General features: G+C 44.7%; 1 protein-coding gene across 1 annotated transcript in view; it reads right to left on the bottom strand.

Annotated features, from left to right (window-relative positions):
• Positions 1-1,300: 1,300 nt before the first annotated feature.
• Positions 1,301-17,805, bottom strand: part of LOC115322206 (arylsulfatase B) — a 61,197-nt gene continuing 44,692 nt past the window's right edge. The window contains exons 2-10 of the mRNA XM_042292225.1: positions 14,795-15,034; positions 11,711-11,870; positions 11,323-11,435; positions 11,140-11,256; positions 10,366-10,494; positions 9,118-9,244; positions 7,270-7,566; positions 4,779-5,224; positions 1,301-1,580 (exon numbers count right to left, since the gene is read on the bottom strand). Of these exons, the coding sequence (XP_042148159.1) occupies positions 1,428-1,580; positions 4,779-5,224; positions 7,270-7,566; positions 9,118-9,244; positions 10,366-10,494; positions 11,140-11,256; positions 11,323-11,435; positions 11,711-11,870; positions 14,795-15,034 (1,782 nt within the window). The 3' untranslated portion in view covers positions 1,301-1,427. The remainder of the gene's footprint in view (positions 1,581-4,778; positions 5,225-7,269; positions 7,567-9,117; positions 9,245-10,365; positions 10,495-11,139; positions 11,257-11,322; positions 11,436-11,710; positions 11,871-14,794; positions 15,035-17,805) is intronic.

The following is a 17,805-nucleotide window of genomic DNA, read 5'->3' as shown; positions in this document are numbered from 1 at the left end:
CACCCTTCAGTTTTCAAGGCTAAATCAAAGTTAGCCTCAGTAAGAATGCACTAAACCTCCGGACATCTCTTGAAAATCAAGGACCTGTTTCAAACATTGCAAAACTGCTGAAGAGGGCGACTCGGGAGCCAGCAATATTGACCACGAAAGGGGAACACAAAACACAGAGATGGCGTTGCAGATGAAGGGTATAGACGTTTTACAGCAGCTGTGCATGGGCGCCGCTACAACAGACCTTCAGTTTTTGTTCCCTCTGATTCCGTTCGCTTCACTTCATCATTACCACAACAGGACATGTTATTGCCATTTTAGATGCTATTGTGTTCTTGTGCCCAGCATAGGCCCTTGTGAAGACCCATCAACGTCTGCTTCAGTGGCTCGGCATCTCGGTAAGACAAGAGAAGGGCGGCAATGGCGGCTCAATCTGGCGCGTGTGTAAAGCGTCTATAGCTCTCATGCATGCAGCAGCCAAATAACAAGCAACATAGTATGAAAGAGTTGATCTAGTGAATAAATAAATTAATGAGCAATTTATATTTTTCTGCAAAAAGTATGGTAGCAAGAGCTAAGAGAGAAAAACAACCGCTCCTTAATGTTGCTCCAGCTCCAAGGTTGCACTTGTCGACATAAAGTGGCTGCTGAATGCGTTGTATATAACTTTCCTTGTACAATCATTTGTAAAAAAGGGTTATGATTTCTTAGTGTACGCAAACGAACAGTTAAAATGACACTAAAACAATATTGTAAATTATGAATCAAATACAAAACTACTTTTAAGGAGCCAATAAAAAAAATAATGCTCACATGGGTTGTTGCTTAATTTAGAATGGGAATTTATGGCTGAGATTTACATGTTGATCTAACTTGTCTTGTATAGATGGCAATGTCTACCTAATGATTGTGAGACCATAGTTCATGTGAGAGGTGGGTAAGTACATATGCCACTGTTCACCAAGGGCCCCAGACGTTTAGGAATCACATCTGTCACTGTTTCGATGCACACACGTTCAACGTTAATTCATTCATACATACTACTTCAGATGTGCATCAAAGAGGCGTATTTTAACTTCATGTTGATCACTTCCCGATTTACGTTTTGTCTATACCTCAAACTGGCATCTTTTTGACTATTTTCTGATTCATGAAGAGATGTTGGCCAGCTTCTAGAGACACGTCGCTTTAATTTCTTTGCTCGCACCATCTTCTTCTTCTTTTTTTTTCTTTTTTTTTTTTGTCTTTGCTTTTTTTTATTATAAAATGTGACGGACAAAAAAAAAAAGTAAAAATGTCGTTTTAGGTTGGACGTATTGCTTGTTCTCGAAGCGGTTAAGCCCCCTAGTTTTTGCAACGTCCTAGGTGCTCGGTGAACACATCATGGTTGGACTTGGTTATGGCCAAGCGGTAACTAATAAAAAAAAAAAAGCATATCATCTCTTCGAATCTGGCACGGAAACGTCATCCCATGACACCCAGACGTTATTGTGCAAGCTTGGATTCGATCGTGGGTCACCGGGAAGATTCTCTGGTTTCACAGCTGTGGCCTCATAGCGAGCCAATTTCTCTAGGAGTTGTTCCACAACCTGCAAAATAAAGAGAGAGAAAAAAAAAACATCATTTAGTTGTTTCTGTAATATATATTGCGGACACAAAGACAGCATATTCGTTGACTCTCTTTTGTCTTGTCTTTGTGCCTCCCGATCCTACGTTAAGCACAGAGTTCTATAGCGAACTTCTCATACTGCAGTGCTCAACGCTTTCTGAGACTGGCCTTTTTAATGCCGAGAATAGAAGGCGTGTGTACTTACGCACTATATGCTAATGAGCACGGTGTAAAGGCTTTCTAAACTATAAAAACCGAAATGTCACTTTCTCCTCCACTGAGTGTTTCTATTTCCTTATTAAAAAAAAAAAAAAGAAACAACGTTGACAACTTTCTTAAAGTGAATAATGTGCTCCTAGTGCAAAAATGCCAAGAACCTACATCTGGAAGTTGCCCAATCATTTACAGGTCACTCCAGAGATTAAGCCAATCAACCTTCCCTTGTCTCTTATTTCTCCATCTAAAACACAAATGAATAAAGAAGTTTAAACTTGTTATTATTCTGATAAACCCGGGAAGCAGAGAGAATGTCTGTCGCACCGTGGGATATGATTTGTTACGCTTGGTTACGGGGATTCCGGGTGGCACCGAAAGCGCTGCACGAACACCACACGCATGTGCTCCCCGCGTTTATGGGAATAATCAAGACACGTTGGACTTTATTCGGGAGTGGAGCCAGCAGCGCGCACAGACGGCCGCATTCTACCGCGAGCCCCCTTATTAAGTTACACTTTGTCTACCTGCTTCCGCTCCCCTTCACCTTCTCCTTGTGGCGACAAATAGAGGCGTCCGGCTGCAAATCACACGGTCCGAGGACCAAGTCCCGCTGCGTCGATCGGTAAATCTCGCTAATTACAATGAAATAGGCTTACTTATGATTAGCTATCATTAAGTACTACTGAGTATGCCTTTGATATTTATTCTATTCATTGATTGATACCTCGAAGCAGACTTGGACGTAGTTCAACTACTCTACTCAAACTACTGTAGTTTAGCTACTTTTTCGAGTAACTTGGTAACTTTCAATTCCAACTTGATTGGGGTAATTAGTAGTTTAATTTAACTACTTTTTTCAGGTAACTTCTACTCAAATTACTAACTACTTTCAAAATTATATAGTGCTAATTTTGCCCATCACGAAAGTTTGAGCGCAGAAGTGAATAAGACGCCGGCAGATGAAATGGCATTCCCGAACAAGGGGCCCCCTCGTTCGGAAATGCGCCCTTGGGCCAAGGTGGCGACGAGCAGCCAAAACATAACACCGGCACGCACGAACGCAGGAAGAGATGCTTAACAAGCCTTGGTCGGGTATTGACCTAATCTGGTAATGCCCGCAGGCGCCGCGTTTCCAGCTGCAACCGTGAAAGACGGGGACACTCTGAGAGTTGTAGTTGTTTTCGTGCTGTCTGTCTTTAGTGAGTTCCCACTGGAATGACGTCGCAGCCGGGCGCCTGCTCCCATGGTCGCCTTGTCGTCAGCGCATACGCCTTTGCAAAGCCGGACTCCCCCGCGCACAAACCCTGGCACGGATAATCCGTTCATGGGATCACGTTCCCTCTTCCAGCTGCAACTGTATACGAGCGACGATGCTTGTTCACGTAATCCTTCGCGTCCTTCCGACCATCCATGCCTGGGAGACCTCCTTTTTGTTAAAAACGATTTACTTGTCACGCGTGTCAAACGCGTCAGAATATTGTAGTCGCCGGCGAGGATTGCGAGCTACCCTTGGGAGATCCTTTTGTTGGACCCGGCATCAGCGGCGAAGTATACTTCGGTTCATTATTTGTTAAACCAAAACAATTTTTTTTTTTTTTTTTTAGTAGCGTAGCACTAGCACTACAACGGGACCCGCAGTCGTCCGGATGATCTCATCGTCGTGGCGCGAGACTTGAACCCTTGACGGTCTGGTGCACCCGCTCAGCGTACTCTCAGAGCGACGTCGGAATAAAGAGGGGCCAGTCATAACAATCTCAACTTGACGAAGAAAATAAAAAAAAAGGAGGAAAGTTTGTTATAAAAGACCTTCCTTCCCGAGGCAAACCTCACACGTTTCGTCATGGATACCTAAGATGCCGACACTCGCTTACCCGACCCTGCACAGACTGTTTCTCAAATTCAACGCTGCCGTTCAATCCAGCCCGTCGGTGGAACGTCTATTTAGCTTGGCTGGGGACGTCTTTAGAAGGAAACGGGAAAAACTTTCCTATCAATAACTTTCAAGTCAATAGCTTCTGCGAGCGAATAAACTATTTTGGCGAAAACGCAAGCCATAAATAGACTGCATTTATTTTAGGCTCGCAGGGTTTTTCATTGATCAAAACTGCTGTTCATTTTGTTACCACAAAAATATAAAAAAGTATCTTCGAAAGTAACTTCAAAGTAACTCGCTACTTTTTACAGTAGTTAGTAGTTTACTCAATTACTATTACAAATGCGTAATTTCTACTCTACTCCAATTACTTTTGGCGTCGATACTCAGTAACTTAACTACCTTTTTTGAGTAACTTGTACATGTCTGCCTCGAAGACCCTACAATAAAGCATTACACAACGGATAGGCTGCTGATAATTGCGATAGTAAAACTAAGTAAAGGGTGCACTCAAGAACAACAAAAGTTATACACTCAAGAATAATATACACATACAAAGAAACGAACAAAACTTATACATACTCCAAATAAACTAGAAACTCGTTATCATTTCATTAGTATTAGAACCACACAGATTCCAAATATTCGCTTAGCAGCTCTCTGAAAGTATCAATATTGTTAGCAGCGACTATGTGGTCGGACACAGAGCTCCGTTCTGCTGTTGTCAAAGGGGTATTGAACCAATCATTTTAGTGTCTATAATAACTTAAGTGGCGCACTATCTTTTAACCAGCCAGCAGTCGCCGGTGCGCGCGACTACACGCAACGAAAGTGACGCTTAAAGATGACAGGGAAACGATAGAGCTCCGGGCAAAAGGAGAGTAAAGACAGGCTTTTCATATCCACAGGTGGAATCTCTATGCTTGTTAGACCAATTAATCGCCTACCTTTTACACCCGGCCCCACTGTGGAGATGAAAAGCCCGTCTTTATTCTCATTTGACAATGACGCTTTTCGCATGATAATCATTACCATGTCGTGCCTTGCCTATTCTGGCCGAGATGAAACTACCTCGTAGAAACTTCTCACCTCTGGATTTTGGCCAGCGACATCGTTGTACTCGCAGGGGTCCTTCGACAGATCGAAGAGGCAAGGTGACTTTTCCGACGCACACGCCTTGCTGGGGTCCCTCTCGCCGCATTCAACGGAGTCCGCGTACCGCGCGCCGCCCGCACCGCACACGGGACTCAGACCAAAGTCCCTCAAGACCCGGACGACCACGGAGCTCTCGCACTGCTTTAGAGGCTTGTCCGAATCCCACGGAACATTCCCGGGGATAGGATACCACTTGTCGGAACCACCACCGAATGCAGTACCTTTGACCAGCTTGAAATCGCCTTCAATTATCCCAGAGTAATTGTCCACGGGGTCGATGTTGATGAGGAGTTCGTGCCTTGGGTGTTTGGTTCCACGGGTGAGTGAATCGAGGTGGCTAAAGCCGTCGATGTCTCCGGCCATCTCAGTGGGAAGGCCGCCTGGAGTGAACGAAGTGCGGAGTAAATTAGCGGGGTTGAATAAATGCATCTAATCAACAATCCGTAAGCATCGCTGCATTTCTTTCCTCAGGTCCACCAACCATCTACATATCTCAAGCTTCCCAGCAAAGCAACGACAATAGTAACAAAACGAAAAACAAACATTCATCTTCAAAATTATTTTTGGTATATAACGAATAGAATCCAGAGATGGTGGACATGAACAAGACTGCGCACGCACAAGAGATCTTAAGGCCGGTTCAGACATTTGCGTTTGAGTGCGTTTGACTGCGTTGCGTCGAGAACCGAAAGCGAGCCACCGGCACATCTGTGCTTCGTATGAAGCGTGGAATCCAATTCAAGGAATCATCTTGGCACGCGACATAAGCAGCAGGGATGTCCTGGTTTCTCGCTGCCGCAACGCAGTCAAACGCAGTCAAACGCAACTGTCTGAACCGGGCTTTAAACATAGCTCAAGTTCACTCCGTTTAAAGAATGCTGAAATTTGTTGCTAAAGTGCACACGCTCATTTTTCTTGTGGAAGAAACTTAAGCTGGGTATCAGACCTTGTGTTTGAGTGTTGACCTGCTTAGGGTCCCAGAGTCTGGGTTATGTTCTGTTTAAACAACACCAGCAAGTTTGAACCCGGAAATTTTTTTTGTTGTTGTAAATTTATTTCAGAATATACATATAGGTATGCGTGCAACGCATACGCTGATTTGCCGGTGCTCGAATACTTGATACGATTTATTTTAAGAAGAATCTATTTATTGTAAATTTAAAGCAGTTGTAACTAACAGTAACCACGATTTCAAACAAATGCGATACCCCGAATGTTCTGAGCAATCGACAGGCTTTCAAAAATCGGATTGTTCCAAAGAGCAGCAATAGAGCGGACACTGACCGCTTTAAGTGCGCCACTAAGGAGGCGTTAAGCTGTTAGTGGGTCACTCAAAATAAAAATAAATAAAAATTTCTTAGCCTATCAGCTGCTATTACTTCTGCAGCATGATGCTTGATCACCACGTTGAAAGCAGAGTATCACGGTGAGTACAAGCGCGCTCACAGAAGTATTACCTTCCGAATAGGCATGGCGTGGAGCACGGTTATACTGATAAGTGTTGACTCTTTAGGAAAACTAGAAGTATTCCCTTATTCTGGGCACGGCAAATATGCTTGAAACAATATCGCGTTTCATTCTGAAGTTTCCGGGTCGTATGCCTTCCAATTTTAAAGGCTCGAATAATTATAGACTGCGCATCACCAATATAATCAACCGTGGCGTATGTCGATGGTACCGCAGAATAATTGTATTTTTGCATAAAGCGCAAATACTCTTTTTTTTTTTTGAATTCGGCACAAAATGAATCGCAGTGTTTGTTTTATATTAATGACACAAATATCTCCAGTATGTGAATAGTGATAATATGAGGAAAAACGCAATAAACGCGACAGAAGTGTCTCGCCTACCGCGTGTTATTGTGGTAGCAGATTAGTATCGTGTCGTTTCCTATATTTTTCTTAAGCGGGTGTTCATTTTGTTCATACCATTTGCCATTTGAATTCCACATTATATAACCCATAATCCAAAGTAAAATAAAGTGACCTGTGCACATTGTTGGAACTAACGCGTTACAAGTAATGACGTTACTTGCAACCAGTAAAGTGATTTCGTTATTATATTATCAGATTACGCCGTTGCTTGTTACTGTTGATTAAAATTAGTCAAATTTTTGTACCTTTTAAGAGTCACGCGCCATCAGAATCCCGCTGCATTTTAAAATTATAATAAGAAAGAAAAACAAATATTAGGAAATCATTTTGTAACAGTTTAGTTGTTTTTCTTTTTTCTTTGTCAGAGCTCGTATCCGCGGCTTATCGCTGCAAAATAATAATAAAGAAGTTTACAGCAAAGTGAAACAAACGCAAAAGTAATATTCGTTAGTTTTAGGAAGTTACGCGTTAGGATTTGACGAACTAACGAGTAACCTTATTTTGTTACTTATTTTCCGTAACGGGTACAACAGCGCCCGTGCGTCGCTCACCGGCCAGTTGGTACAGCGTCGGTAGCCAGTCGGAGATGTGGAACAGGTTGCTATAGACGGATCCCAGTAGGCGAGAAAAACGCGGGCTCCAGATGACGGCGGGGGCGTGGACTCCGCCCTCCCAGGGCGTGTACTTCTGGCCCTTCAGGGGCCACGAGGAGGCGAAGTTGGCGTTCTCGCTCTCGGTGTCCCCGCCGTTGTCCGAAGTGAACACGAAGACCGTATTGCTCAGCATGTTCCGACGATTCAGAGCCTGGAACACGGCGCCCACGGATTCGTCGAGTGCCGACACCATGCCTGGAGGAAAAAGCACGCGGGCTGCACGAAATATGAAATTGACTAAATGGACCTTGCGTATCTAATGGACGCTGCGTTTTATAATATCTTCTTTCTTCTTTTTTTCTTGTTTTTTATGGGAGTGCGTAAACATTTCTGTGTTATATTTGTCTGTTATATGTCTGTGCATGCGAATGGTGGCCTTTTGATGGCTGGTGAAGGAAGAATATGAAGACAGAAACGGATGCGGAGCTGGTGCATCCAGACGTTAGTTGGCTCGTTCTAAGTCACCGTGACGACACTTCTAAACTTCTATGTGCTACGCATGTGAGGAGGCCATATGGAAGTCCTCGGAATGCTCGACTTCGGCACGCCCCAGACAGCTCCTGACAATGAAATGTTAATTTTATCGAGAGATTCACTCAACTATAAGCGTCTCGTGCTGAATGGTAGTTTCTTGGCACCCTCGAAACTGAAGAAAATGGGGAGATAACCGTTCATTAAAAAAACGCTGTAACTTTCGTACGTCTTCCGTCGACGAATAGGTACCGGATTTTATCCACCACGTGCATACAACAATTTGGACCGATATTTCAGCCACTAAATGGCACGAAATTTCTGAAACGGTCTGTCGAAGCCATACTCCGTCTCCGAGTACAGCCGGAGTCAGCGATCTCGTGAAGCTTATCAAGCCTCGCCAAAAGTGTGTTGTCACGGTGATCGTTGTTTTTACGCGTTTTTTATCACCGGCTGGCTCGACCAATCGTGCGCAGGAAAAAGCGCATGATCACGCCGCATCTCCCGTGAGTGACTTTGCTAGTGATAGCAAACACACAATGACAACCAGTGCCGCAACGGGCGACTTGTCTCTCCGCGGTAGATAAGAAATTTAGCCAGTGCAGTACAGCCACTAGCCTGGGGCTTTTAACGTGCACCACGCAGTGGCAATACGCGACCGCATACCGGTGCGATATGCTCATCCAGATCGAAATGGGCACGGGGTGGGGATTGAACCCGTGGGATGTTTGGGTTTTGCAGGGTGACCTTTCGCTCCAAGCGCTCCTAGCTGCGGCGTTAACACATTCGGCTTACCGATCGCCTCAAAAAAGAAAAGCAATGGAGTCGCCCCTCGGTACGAATGATCAGGCCGCAATAAAATGGTCGGGAGTGGATGAAACAAGTCGTCGTGGCGAGACGCATGGCGACAAGGTTTATGAAAGATGGATTAATGAGTAAATTTTTCGGCGCCGTGATAAATCTTGCGATTCGGCACAATCGTTTAATTCCTTAAAACTAAAAGATCGTAAGGGACCTCATAAGAAATAAAAAGTGAACAGCAACGTTTCACGGGAAAATGAACCCAAAAGTAAGAAGCATATTCAATTTTGCGATGGATCAACGCGATTTAAGTACGCGGGCGCATACTTGAGGTTGCGCTGATGAAGCCCAGTGCGTAAATCAGTTGGCGGAGGCAAAAATCAAATTAGCGGCACATTTTTTTTTTTTTTTTTTAATCTCTACTCTTTACAAGCTTTGATGCAGATGACGGGAAACTGTGCAAAAATAACCTACCAGCGTAAAGTGTTCTGTTCCAGTCTCCAATGTCGCGGTACTGCTCGATGTATTCCTTGGGAACTTGCAGGCGTTCTTTCCGATCAGCTGAGTGCGGTGCTTGGTGGGCCAAGTATAAGAATAAGGGCTGTCAACGACAACACGATCAAAAGGTCTTTGTTCGTCCTTTTGCTTTTGAACAATACCATAGCATCCTGCGTACGGCATGTCAAAAGGGATTTTTAGTAGACCGTTTCCGCAGCCCGCTAAGCACCCGGATAGCGCTCCGTAATCCGCCACGAGACATTGAACTATGCAGAGAAGGCTGGCGGCGCGCATGCGCAGCTGCGGCGTTTTCTTTATGGATATCGTAGCGGAGGAGATAAACGATCTACTAAAACTCCCTAATAAAAGTGCCTCACAGAGCATTCTAAACGTTTGGCATAAAAGATCCCCAGAAGCTCAATTTTACAGTCCCGACCCCTTTTTCTCCCTTCCTATCTTCCTCCTTTACTGATTGCTTTAAAAATTTCTCGAGACACAATAATAGTAGTGTTCAGCTCGATTGACCTGGCCTGTCGCAAAAATTATTAAGGAGCGCATGTTCTCATTACCCTAAGTTAGCGGTCAAACGTCTTCTCGACATTAAAAAAAAAAAAAAAAAATCAGCGTGTATAACATAACGTGTATCTTTCTTTCTTTTTTTCAAATAATGACCGTCTGGAAGTTTGCGCCTCTGTGTGCTTTGCATCAAACTTGTTGTGCTTCCCAGTCGGAATCCACAAAACTAACATTTCAGCCATTACCTTTTTCTTTTCTGTTTTTTTTTTTTGTTTGTTTATATTTTTTTTTGGTAAACAATTGGCTATAAAATAGTTCTTTGTAAAGTAAATTAAATACTATGGACTTCAATACGTCCCCACTTTGAAGCACTTTACTTCAACATGACTACAAACTGAGTATTGTTGCTGCAGAGGATAATGTGTAAGCGACCGGCCGGGCCTAGGATTCAAGTATCTGATTTAACGAGATATAAGATTATAGGTTCTGCTAGAAAATATGGCTGTCAGTCAAAATCTGTCTTGCCCGCTTGTGCCTGAGTTTTCCCTTCTGAAGCTGATACCATAACCTGGGTTTTATCATTTGCAGGATACTTTCCCAGCTGTACTGCCGGGTTGGGATTTTGTCTATCTCCCTTCATTGTAAATGGCTACAGTGACTAAAACAACAAACAAAGTTTTTACGGTCACTCGTGAGGTTTAGACGCACCTTGTCGACGGGGTGGTTTTCGATTATGGCGTTCGCCTCTCTTGTCAGGAGCTGGGTGACGTACGTTCCAGACTCATTCGGTGATATGGAAAGGTTTCGCCGGAAATCCAGACCTGCATTTCTCTCTGGCTGTAGAAACAATGGCGTTTGCTTAAAATAAATAAAACAGCACAAGAAAAAAACGGAACAGGTAGTAAACACACATAACTGCTGACTTAAAAATGAAGAGACAAAGAAATCTACTTTTCCTCGTGTCCTTTTTGCGATGTTTTGTTTACTCTGATCGCGCACCTACTCACCCAACACGCCTTACTAAAGTTCGCTTAGGCAGGAAGAACACTTCCTTTATGCATTGATTATTTTATGGCTACTTTGACGTAAAAACAATCGTCGGGTAAAATTCGGCGCTTTCACAAATGACCCGAAAGGATCGGGTGCATAGTCATAGTAACAGGAAGTTACAATACACTCGAAACTGATCATCAAATAATACTCCAGAATCAGTTAAAGATAACTCAAGCCTATTCAGCATATTTAAGTAGAATATATAGTATTAGCAGTTTTTTACTATTATTATTTCACTGAGACAGCTTTTTAGTAAGTCGGACGATTCGCTCCAATTTTGTCTAATTCGAAGGATTATGAGAAAGTGCACATCTTAAGATCGTTGCACATTTCTTTCGACATTAATGTCAAATTTACAATAATTCGACATATAAGAGAACGTAGCTATCGCACCAGTCCTGAAGGAATACATAGGGAGTTGTTACCTACCCCATTATACGTTTTCTGGTGAGTGAAATAGTCGACGTAGGCGCCCCAACAACCGAAGTGGTGGTGAAATCCACGCTTTGTCGGTGTGTATTCAGTCTTGTGGAAGCCCAGATGCCACTGAAATGAGTCGGGTGCAAGTCTGTTAGTGTGGCGTGCACGTCAGACGGCCTTTTACAAAACTACCTTTCCGACCATGTGCGTTCTGTATCCGCGCTCAGCAAGCCACTGCGGCAGGAGTTTGAAGCGCAGAGACAGACCTCTGGGCTCCTCGTTGAAAATCACGCTGTGCTGCGTGCCTGGACATCCAAAAAACGATCCGTGGTCCGGCTTCGCAGATTAAACAACGTCTCAGACTACAGCCCAACAACTGCCTAGCCGAGTATCCTGTAACATTCTGTACACTCTGTACACTTCGCCTTCTTGGTGCTCTACACTGAGCACCAAGATGGCGACGTCCACAAGGAAGTCCGGGAACGCAGTGCCGATACCCTATAGCTTATATGGTGCCCGTATAGTGTTACCAATAAAATCTGCCAATGTATTAAAAAGAAAGGAATTCCGGTGCGCCTACCGGTATGGATGGGATACTGTCCGGTCATAAGCGTGGCCCGCGAAGGCGTGCAAAGGGGCTGGGTGTAGTACCGACTCAACCGGACACCGTTCCAGGCCAGGGCGTCGATGTTGGGTGTTCGAATCTGGGGGCAGCCGTTGAAGCTGACGTCGTTCCAGCCCTGGTAGATATTGGTATCACGCGCAAAACAAAAGCTGGTTACATGTACAAATGAAACGGTTGCCAACTATGATGCGAGTTTCTCCAAGAAAATATCTTTCACATGTATACGCGTATACAAGCGCACGCGCGCACAGACACGTACGCACATACACACGTGAAATCGCACCTCGACACGCGCTCACGAGTCAAGGCACACGCACACTAGCACGCTCGCGTGCACACGATACGAATTCGCATGCAAGCACGCGCGCACAATGGTGTGTTCGGAGACATTCATTTGGCGACGAGCTTCCTTTAGTAAACTTTGTTTTTTATGGAAACACAAACCGGGATTGGGCCCCGCGCGGTTACGCCGACGCCGCTCAAGCCGGAAACGGGCGCCTAAGAGCTGCGCTCTAGAAATTCCCTCCCCTGTCTCACATGTGAAGTCATTATGGGAAACGTCCCATAATGCAACGCGCTGTTATGCCGAAAGCGACGCCGACGGCCACACCACCACTCAAGACGGAAACAAGCGCCTAAGAGCTGCGTTCTAAAGAAACAAGAAACTTAAATGAAGCATTTATTTTTTTTTACCATAAAAAATATATTTTGAGCAATATTTACGCCGTTAGACTCAATTTAAGGGGGGGGGGGGGGGGGGTAGCCCTGCTCTAGGACCCGCCCGTTGCTTAGCTATACTAAGCACCGGGTGGGTCCTGTGCTAAGCACCGGACGGATCCTATGCTTAGCTATGCTAAGCACCTTCCTCAGCTCTCATCGGTTGGGGGGATAATTGACGTGTGTAAAATTGTTCTCCGCGCCGTAATAGGATTTCTATCGGCACTAGTTTTGTCTCGGAAAAAATGATATAGATTGAGTCATTATTGTTTTGAAAAATATCCTTCGGTTGCCTTGTCCGCTTCGGTTTTAAACGATAAGAAACCTGGCTGCCAGCGTTTGCAGCGTGCTCATCGAGCGTAGCTCGTTGAGTTCGTTTATTTTTATGAGTGCGAGTCGTTCTGCGTTCACCGAGGTGTTAAGAGGAAGATCTCAACCGACCTAGTTTGCAGCAAGCAACTGTCGCAAGTAATCGTTTTCGGAAGCGCTGTGCGGGTGCTAGTTTTCGTAGCGCGGCTATGGTGCCTGGAACGCGTCTCCGACTGGTGTGTTTACCGCGGCCAAAGAAGTGGTCCCTCGATTTCCGTCTGATGACGTCATAGAAGCGTCATGCTGTCACCGGTCGCGACCCTGGCGGCGTCCCAACAGTTGTGGTATAAATGGCAGACGTCTGTTTTGCTGCAGGTCGCTCTCCACTGTGACAGTTCACAGAAGCTAGGGCAGCCGGAAGTTGGGACGCCTGGGTCGCCGTGACGACAGCGACACTCGCGTTCGCTCGTGCTTTTCGCCAGCATTTCTACGGCCAACCGCAAGGATCGCGACAGGCAACAACATGACACTCCGGCTTCTGTGACGTTATTTGTTGCCACTTGGGGACCACTTCTGATGTATGGGCGGGATAGGACGCTAAACACACAAGTCGAAGACGCGATACAGGCACCATAGCGCGGCTGGCCTAAGCCTAGCGTCCCACGTCAATGTTGCTCGATCTCGCTTGATTTGTTCGTTTGGCCGTATTGATTCAAAATAAAGATGTTGGTTCCTGTAAAAGCGGCCCCGCTGCTCTGTGAATTGTGCAACCGCCACGATTGCAACCATGGTTTCAATACCGAGGAGATACCTACATAGGAAACAATGTGCGAGCCCCTTGGCTGGAAGCAACCGGGCGCTCGGCTCGCGTCAAGTTTGTCCAGCTATGTTCCCGTCATTTCGCCTCGAAAGCTCTCAAGTTTTGAAGTGCACCTGGCCTGCCAAAGCGAATATCTTTAGGTCACGTTTTAGTTGGACATCATGACGCTCACCCAATGCCATGCGAAGAATATATAACAACCAAAACAAAAAAGCTAAAAGGACCGCATATTTATTTTGTTAACTTTTTTTAGTCCTCTAGGTCGCTTTTTACCACACATCGACAGACGCCGACAGACGCTTGTACCGTGGCTCGTGCATGATGGAACGCTCGAAGGCCGTTTTCACTGTCGCGTCTCCTGAGCTTTGCAGAAGTTTTTAGACGGGGGATGAATAGCAAACGGAAGAAGGCGAAAACGGACGCCGACGCGCAGCTTTCGTGTCCGCGTCTTACGGGCATTGCAGACGACGATAAACGGTGGGGGAATAGCATAATGATGCCGGAGACTGCCCCGCATCCACTCGCACGACTAGCAGGCGGTGTCAGTCGCCAGACTTAAAGCACCGAATGTCGTGAAAGGGAGACACTAGGCGTGCGAGCGTCTTCGGCCGAGCAGCCAAGCCAATCCAGTAGTAATGGGCGAGGCCACGGATCTATGGGCGAGGCTTAGAGGCGGCCGTGGCCTCGACCCGAATTGCGTCTAACGGCGTAAATATGGCACGAAAAAAAAAGTTTTTCGTGGAAAAGTTGTTAAAAGAAGTTCGTTTCCCATCAATGCAGTTTGGACAAAAAACAATTTCTATTCTTATTTCAGTGTCCTTATAAGGCCGTTTCACGCTTGCGATTGACTACGACCGACTGAGACAAGAGCGGTTTTTAAACCTCTTGTGACGGCTTAACACCACTGAAGCCCAGCTAGTTGTAAGTAGTCGCTATAGGCTTACAAATCGGTCATGTCGAAGTCACTCGTAGACAAACGCAAGTGTGTGAACGGGCTTTTACTACCCAAGCCCGCCTGTTGCATTAATTCCACCTCGAATGATTGCTCTCTTTGGGGCATAAAGGTCCGTCCACGCGGAATATGACTTTCGTTGTGCACAACAAAAATCGTGAGGACAGTGAGCCCTTCAATCAGTTTCAGAAACAACTTCACGTTCCCCACAAACGATGAATGCAGCCTACCGCGCACTCACCAGATCATCTGCCAGAATGAACACAATGTGTGGCTGCGGCTCGGCCTTGGCCAATAGTAGAAAAGCCGTGGCCATGGCTCCGGAAATAAGAAGTAGGGCAGCGGAGATGAACGCCAGAGGCGAGCAAATCATCTTATTTGCATCCTGCTCCTTGTTGGAAGGCACAGCGACCTGAGACCTCTCAAAAGGTCGGCGTCGAAGCCTCGACGACCAGGTGGAATCGCTGTCGGCAGGATCTTGCTGAAAAGCATAAAAACAAATCTGACAAACTAGCGGAGAGTGTAAAGCAGAGAGAGCGAGTCAAAGACCGACGAACGGGTTGTTTAAGCAATAATACTAGGTACAGGAAACGGGATAGATAGCGGCGGTCTGCTTTAACTGACATTGCTTCCGGTAGACATTGCTTCCGGCAGAACAGGATAGCTTGCTGGGCTGGTTGGTTGAATGACATATCACAAAACCGCGCAAAAAAGACGGGACACAAAGTAGAAGGAGGACACAGGACATACGCTGACTAACAACCAAAGGTTTACTAGAACTTCCACGCGCGCACAGTGGCACGCGCAAGCACATGCTCTTCTTTCTCTTTCTACACAGATAAATGCTCGTAAAGAAAAAAATTTGAAAACAAAGAATGTGAGAAGAAAAAGAAATTTCTACAGCGTCACTATACTTCGTCTCATCCTAGCACGGACTAACTGCGAAACCCGTGCAAGCGCGAGCGGCTAGCCTTGATTGCCTTGACTGGAGCACTCGCTGCACAAAGGCTCGTGCAGCCGCCGAGGCTTCATCCAAAGCAACTAGCTCGCGCTTTTAGCATGCGCGGCTAACAATAGTCCATGTTAAGGTGAGACGAAGTATATTAGCGGCGAGATGTTTTGGTGGCGCACTCGTATGGTTACCTTTCGTGGCGTCATTGCCTTGGGAACAACAAGTTCGAAGGTGTTTGTAGCTTGACATCATAGCGTTGTTGAACCAACACTGTCAACACCGTCAAAATTGAAGTCCTCACATTCCCCTTATTTCCGTCCATGAAAACTCCTTTGCTGACGTCATAGTCAGCATTTCTATGTTTACACATGTGTTAAAAAAAAACATAAAATCAACACTAATGCCGTTTCTGCAGGTGGGTTGTACGGCCAGGCGCACACTATGTGGGTGGCTAATCTTTTGGACAAGTCGGCTATTTAATTAAAATTCGTTAATTAACTTTTTAATTAGTGGAAATTGACATATGGTTCCAATAGAAACTTGCTAAGCGTCATCCAAAAGCCCTAAATGAGTCATTTTCAGAAAACATTTCAGCGCGTGAGAAGCGTAGTAGCGCACAGAAGTTACCACTCGTGAAGCAGGTACAAGCCTAGCGGTTGCGGTATGGCGCCCGCGCAATTTTTCGGTCTCTTATCTAGCCCCAGCCTTGTACCTGCTCCAAGAGTGGTAACTTCAGCGTACTATGGCGCTTCTCACGTGCTCAAAGTCTTTATAAAAATGACTGATTTGGGGGTTTTGAATGACGCTCAGCAAGTTTCTAATTGGAACTTAATGTCTATTTCCACTAATTAAGAAGTTTATTAACGAATTTTTATTAATTAGCCGACTTGTCCCAAAGATTAGCCACACACATAATGTCCACCTGGCCGTATAACCCACACGCGCAAACCGCATTTGTGTAGCTTTCACGTTTTTTTGTTGTTTTTTTATTAACAAATGTGTAAGAATAAAAAAACAAACACCATATATATATATATATATATATATATATATATATATATATATATATATATATATATATATATATATATATATATATATATATATTCCGTCTAATTTCACAGTGGAAAAAATTACAGCCCTCCCCGAGATAGCAACTTAAACTGTGGAGTCAGAGATGCCAGAGCTTCAGCTAACTGTAGAAGGTGTTCTCTCACTACTACTAGATCTTGATACTAGGAAGGCACCAGGGCCGGATAAAATAGGTAGTACATCTTTAAATAGATATGCCGAGTGGATTTAGAAATGTTTATTCATTATATATAACGTGTATCTTCTAAACTTCCAAGTTCCAGATGACTGGCTATGCAGTAAAGTAATTCCCAAACCTCAAATTGGAAGCAAGCTACTATTACACAATTATAGGTGCTGTAAACTTTTAAAGCATATAATACGTAAGCACATAAGGGCGTACATAGAAACATAAACTGTAAACCCAGTCAGGATGGGTTTACAGCTGGTGCCCGTGCGGTTTCTCAATTAGATGCAATAGTTCACGATTTCGCGAAAGTCATTAATAACTGAAGTCAAATGGATGCCATTTTAATTGATTTTTCGAAGGCTTTTGATCGTGTGCCCCTCAGTAAATTTATTCATACACTTCAAGCTATCGGTATTAATGCGAATAATTTATCCTGGAAAGAAGCGTATCTAAGCGCACGTGTACAATTTGTAAAAATTTGTGATCAATATTCAACAACACTTGATGTATACTCCGGAGTTCCACAGGGTTCGATGCTGGGGCCATTGTTATCTCTTATGTATGTAAACGACTTGGGCAGGGATATCGATCTATCGGTGAGGGTCATGCTATTCGCGGATGACTGTGGCATGTACTGTGAAACTGAGAAAAGCGACCAAGAAAAACAGAATGCTTCATTACAGACTGTCTCACGCTGGTCCCTTGACTGGGGTATGAAGATCAATCATGCTAAATTGGTCGTCATGACGATAACGAACAAAAAGAAAGTTTTTTTATTTTCCTCATAAAATGTCGACATTCCCCTTAATGAAAACAAACACACGCAAATATTTTGGGGGTATATTAAAACAGGACTTCGACCTTCATTAGAATATGCGAGCCTCATGTGGGATCCTCACCAAAAATACTTAGCAAACGCCACCAGCAAAATCCGAAACTAAGGCTTCCGATTCATTTTCTCAAAATATAAACACACGTAAAGTATGACCGTCTTGCTTAAAAAAATTCTAATCGCAAACATTGTGTTGCCCGATTAAAG

Source organism: Ixodes scapularis, unplaced genomic scaffold (assembly GCF_016920785.2).
Source record: "Ixodes scapularis isolate PalLabHiFi unplaced genomic scaffold, ASM1692078v2 PGA_scaffold3__209_contigs__length_174095766, whole genome shotgun sequence".
In the NCBI taxonomy this organism is placed as follows: domain Eukaryota; kingdom Metazoa; phylum Arthropoda; class Arachnida; order Ixodida; family Ixodidae; genus Ixodes; species Ixodes scapularis.
This window is presented reverse-complemented; position numbering and strand designations above follow the sequence as displayed.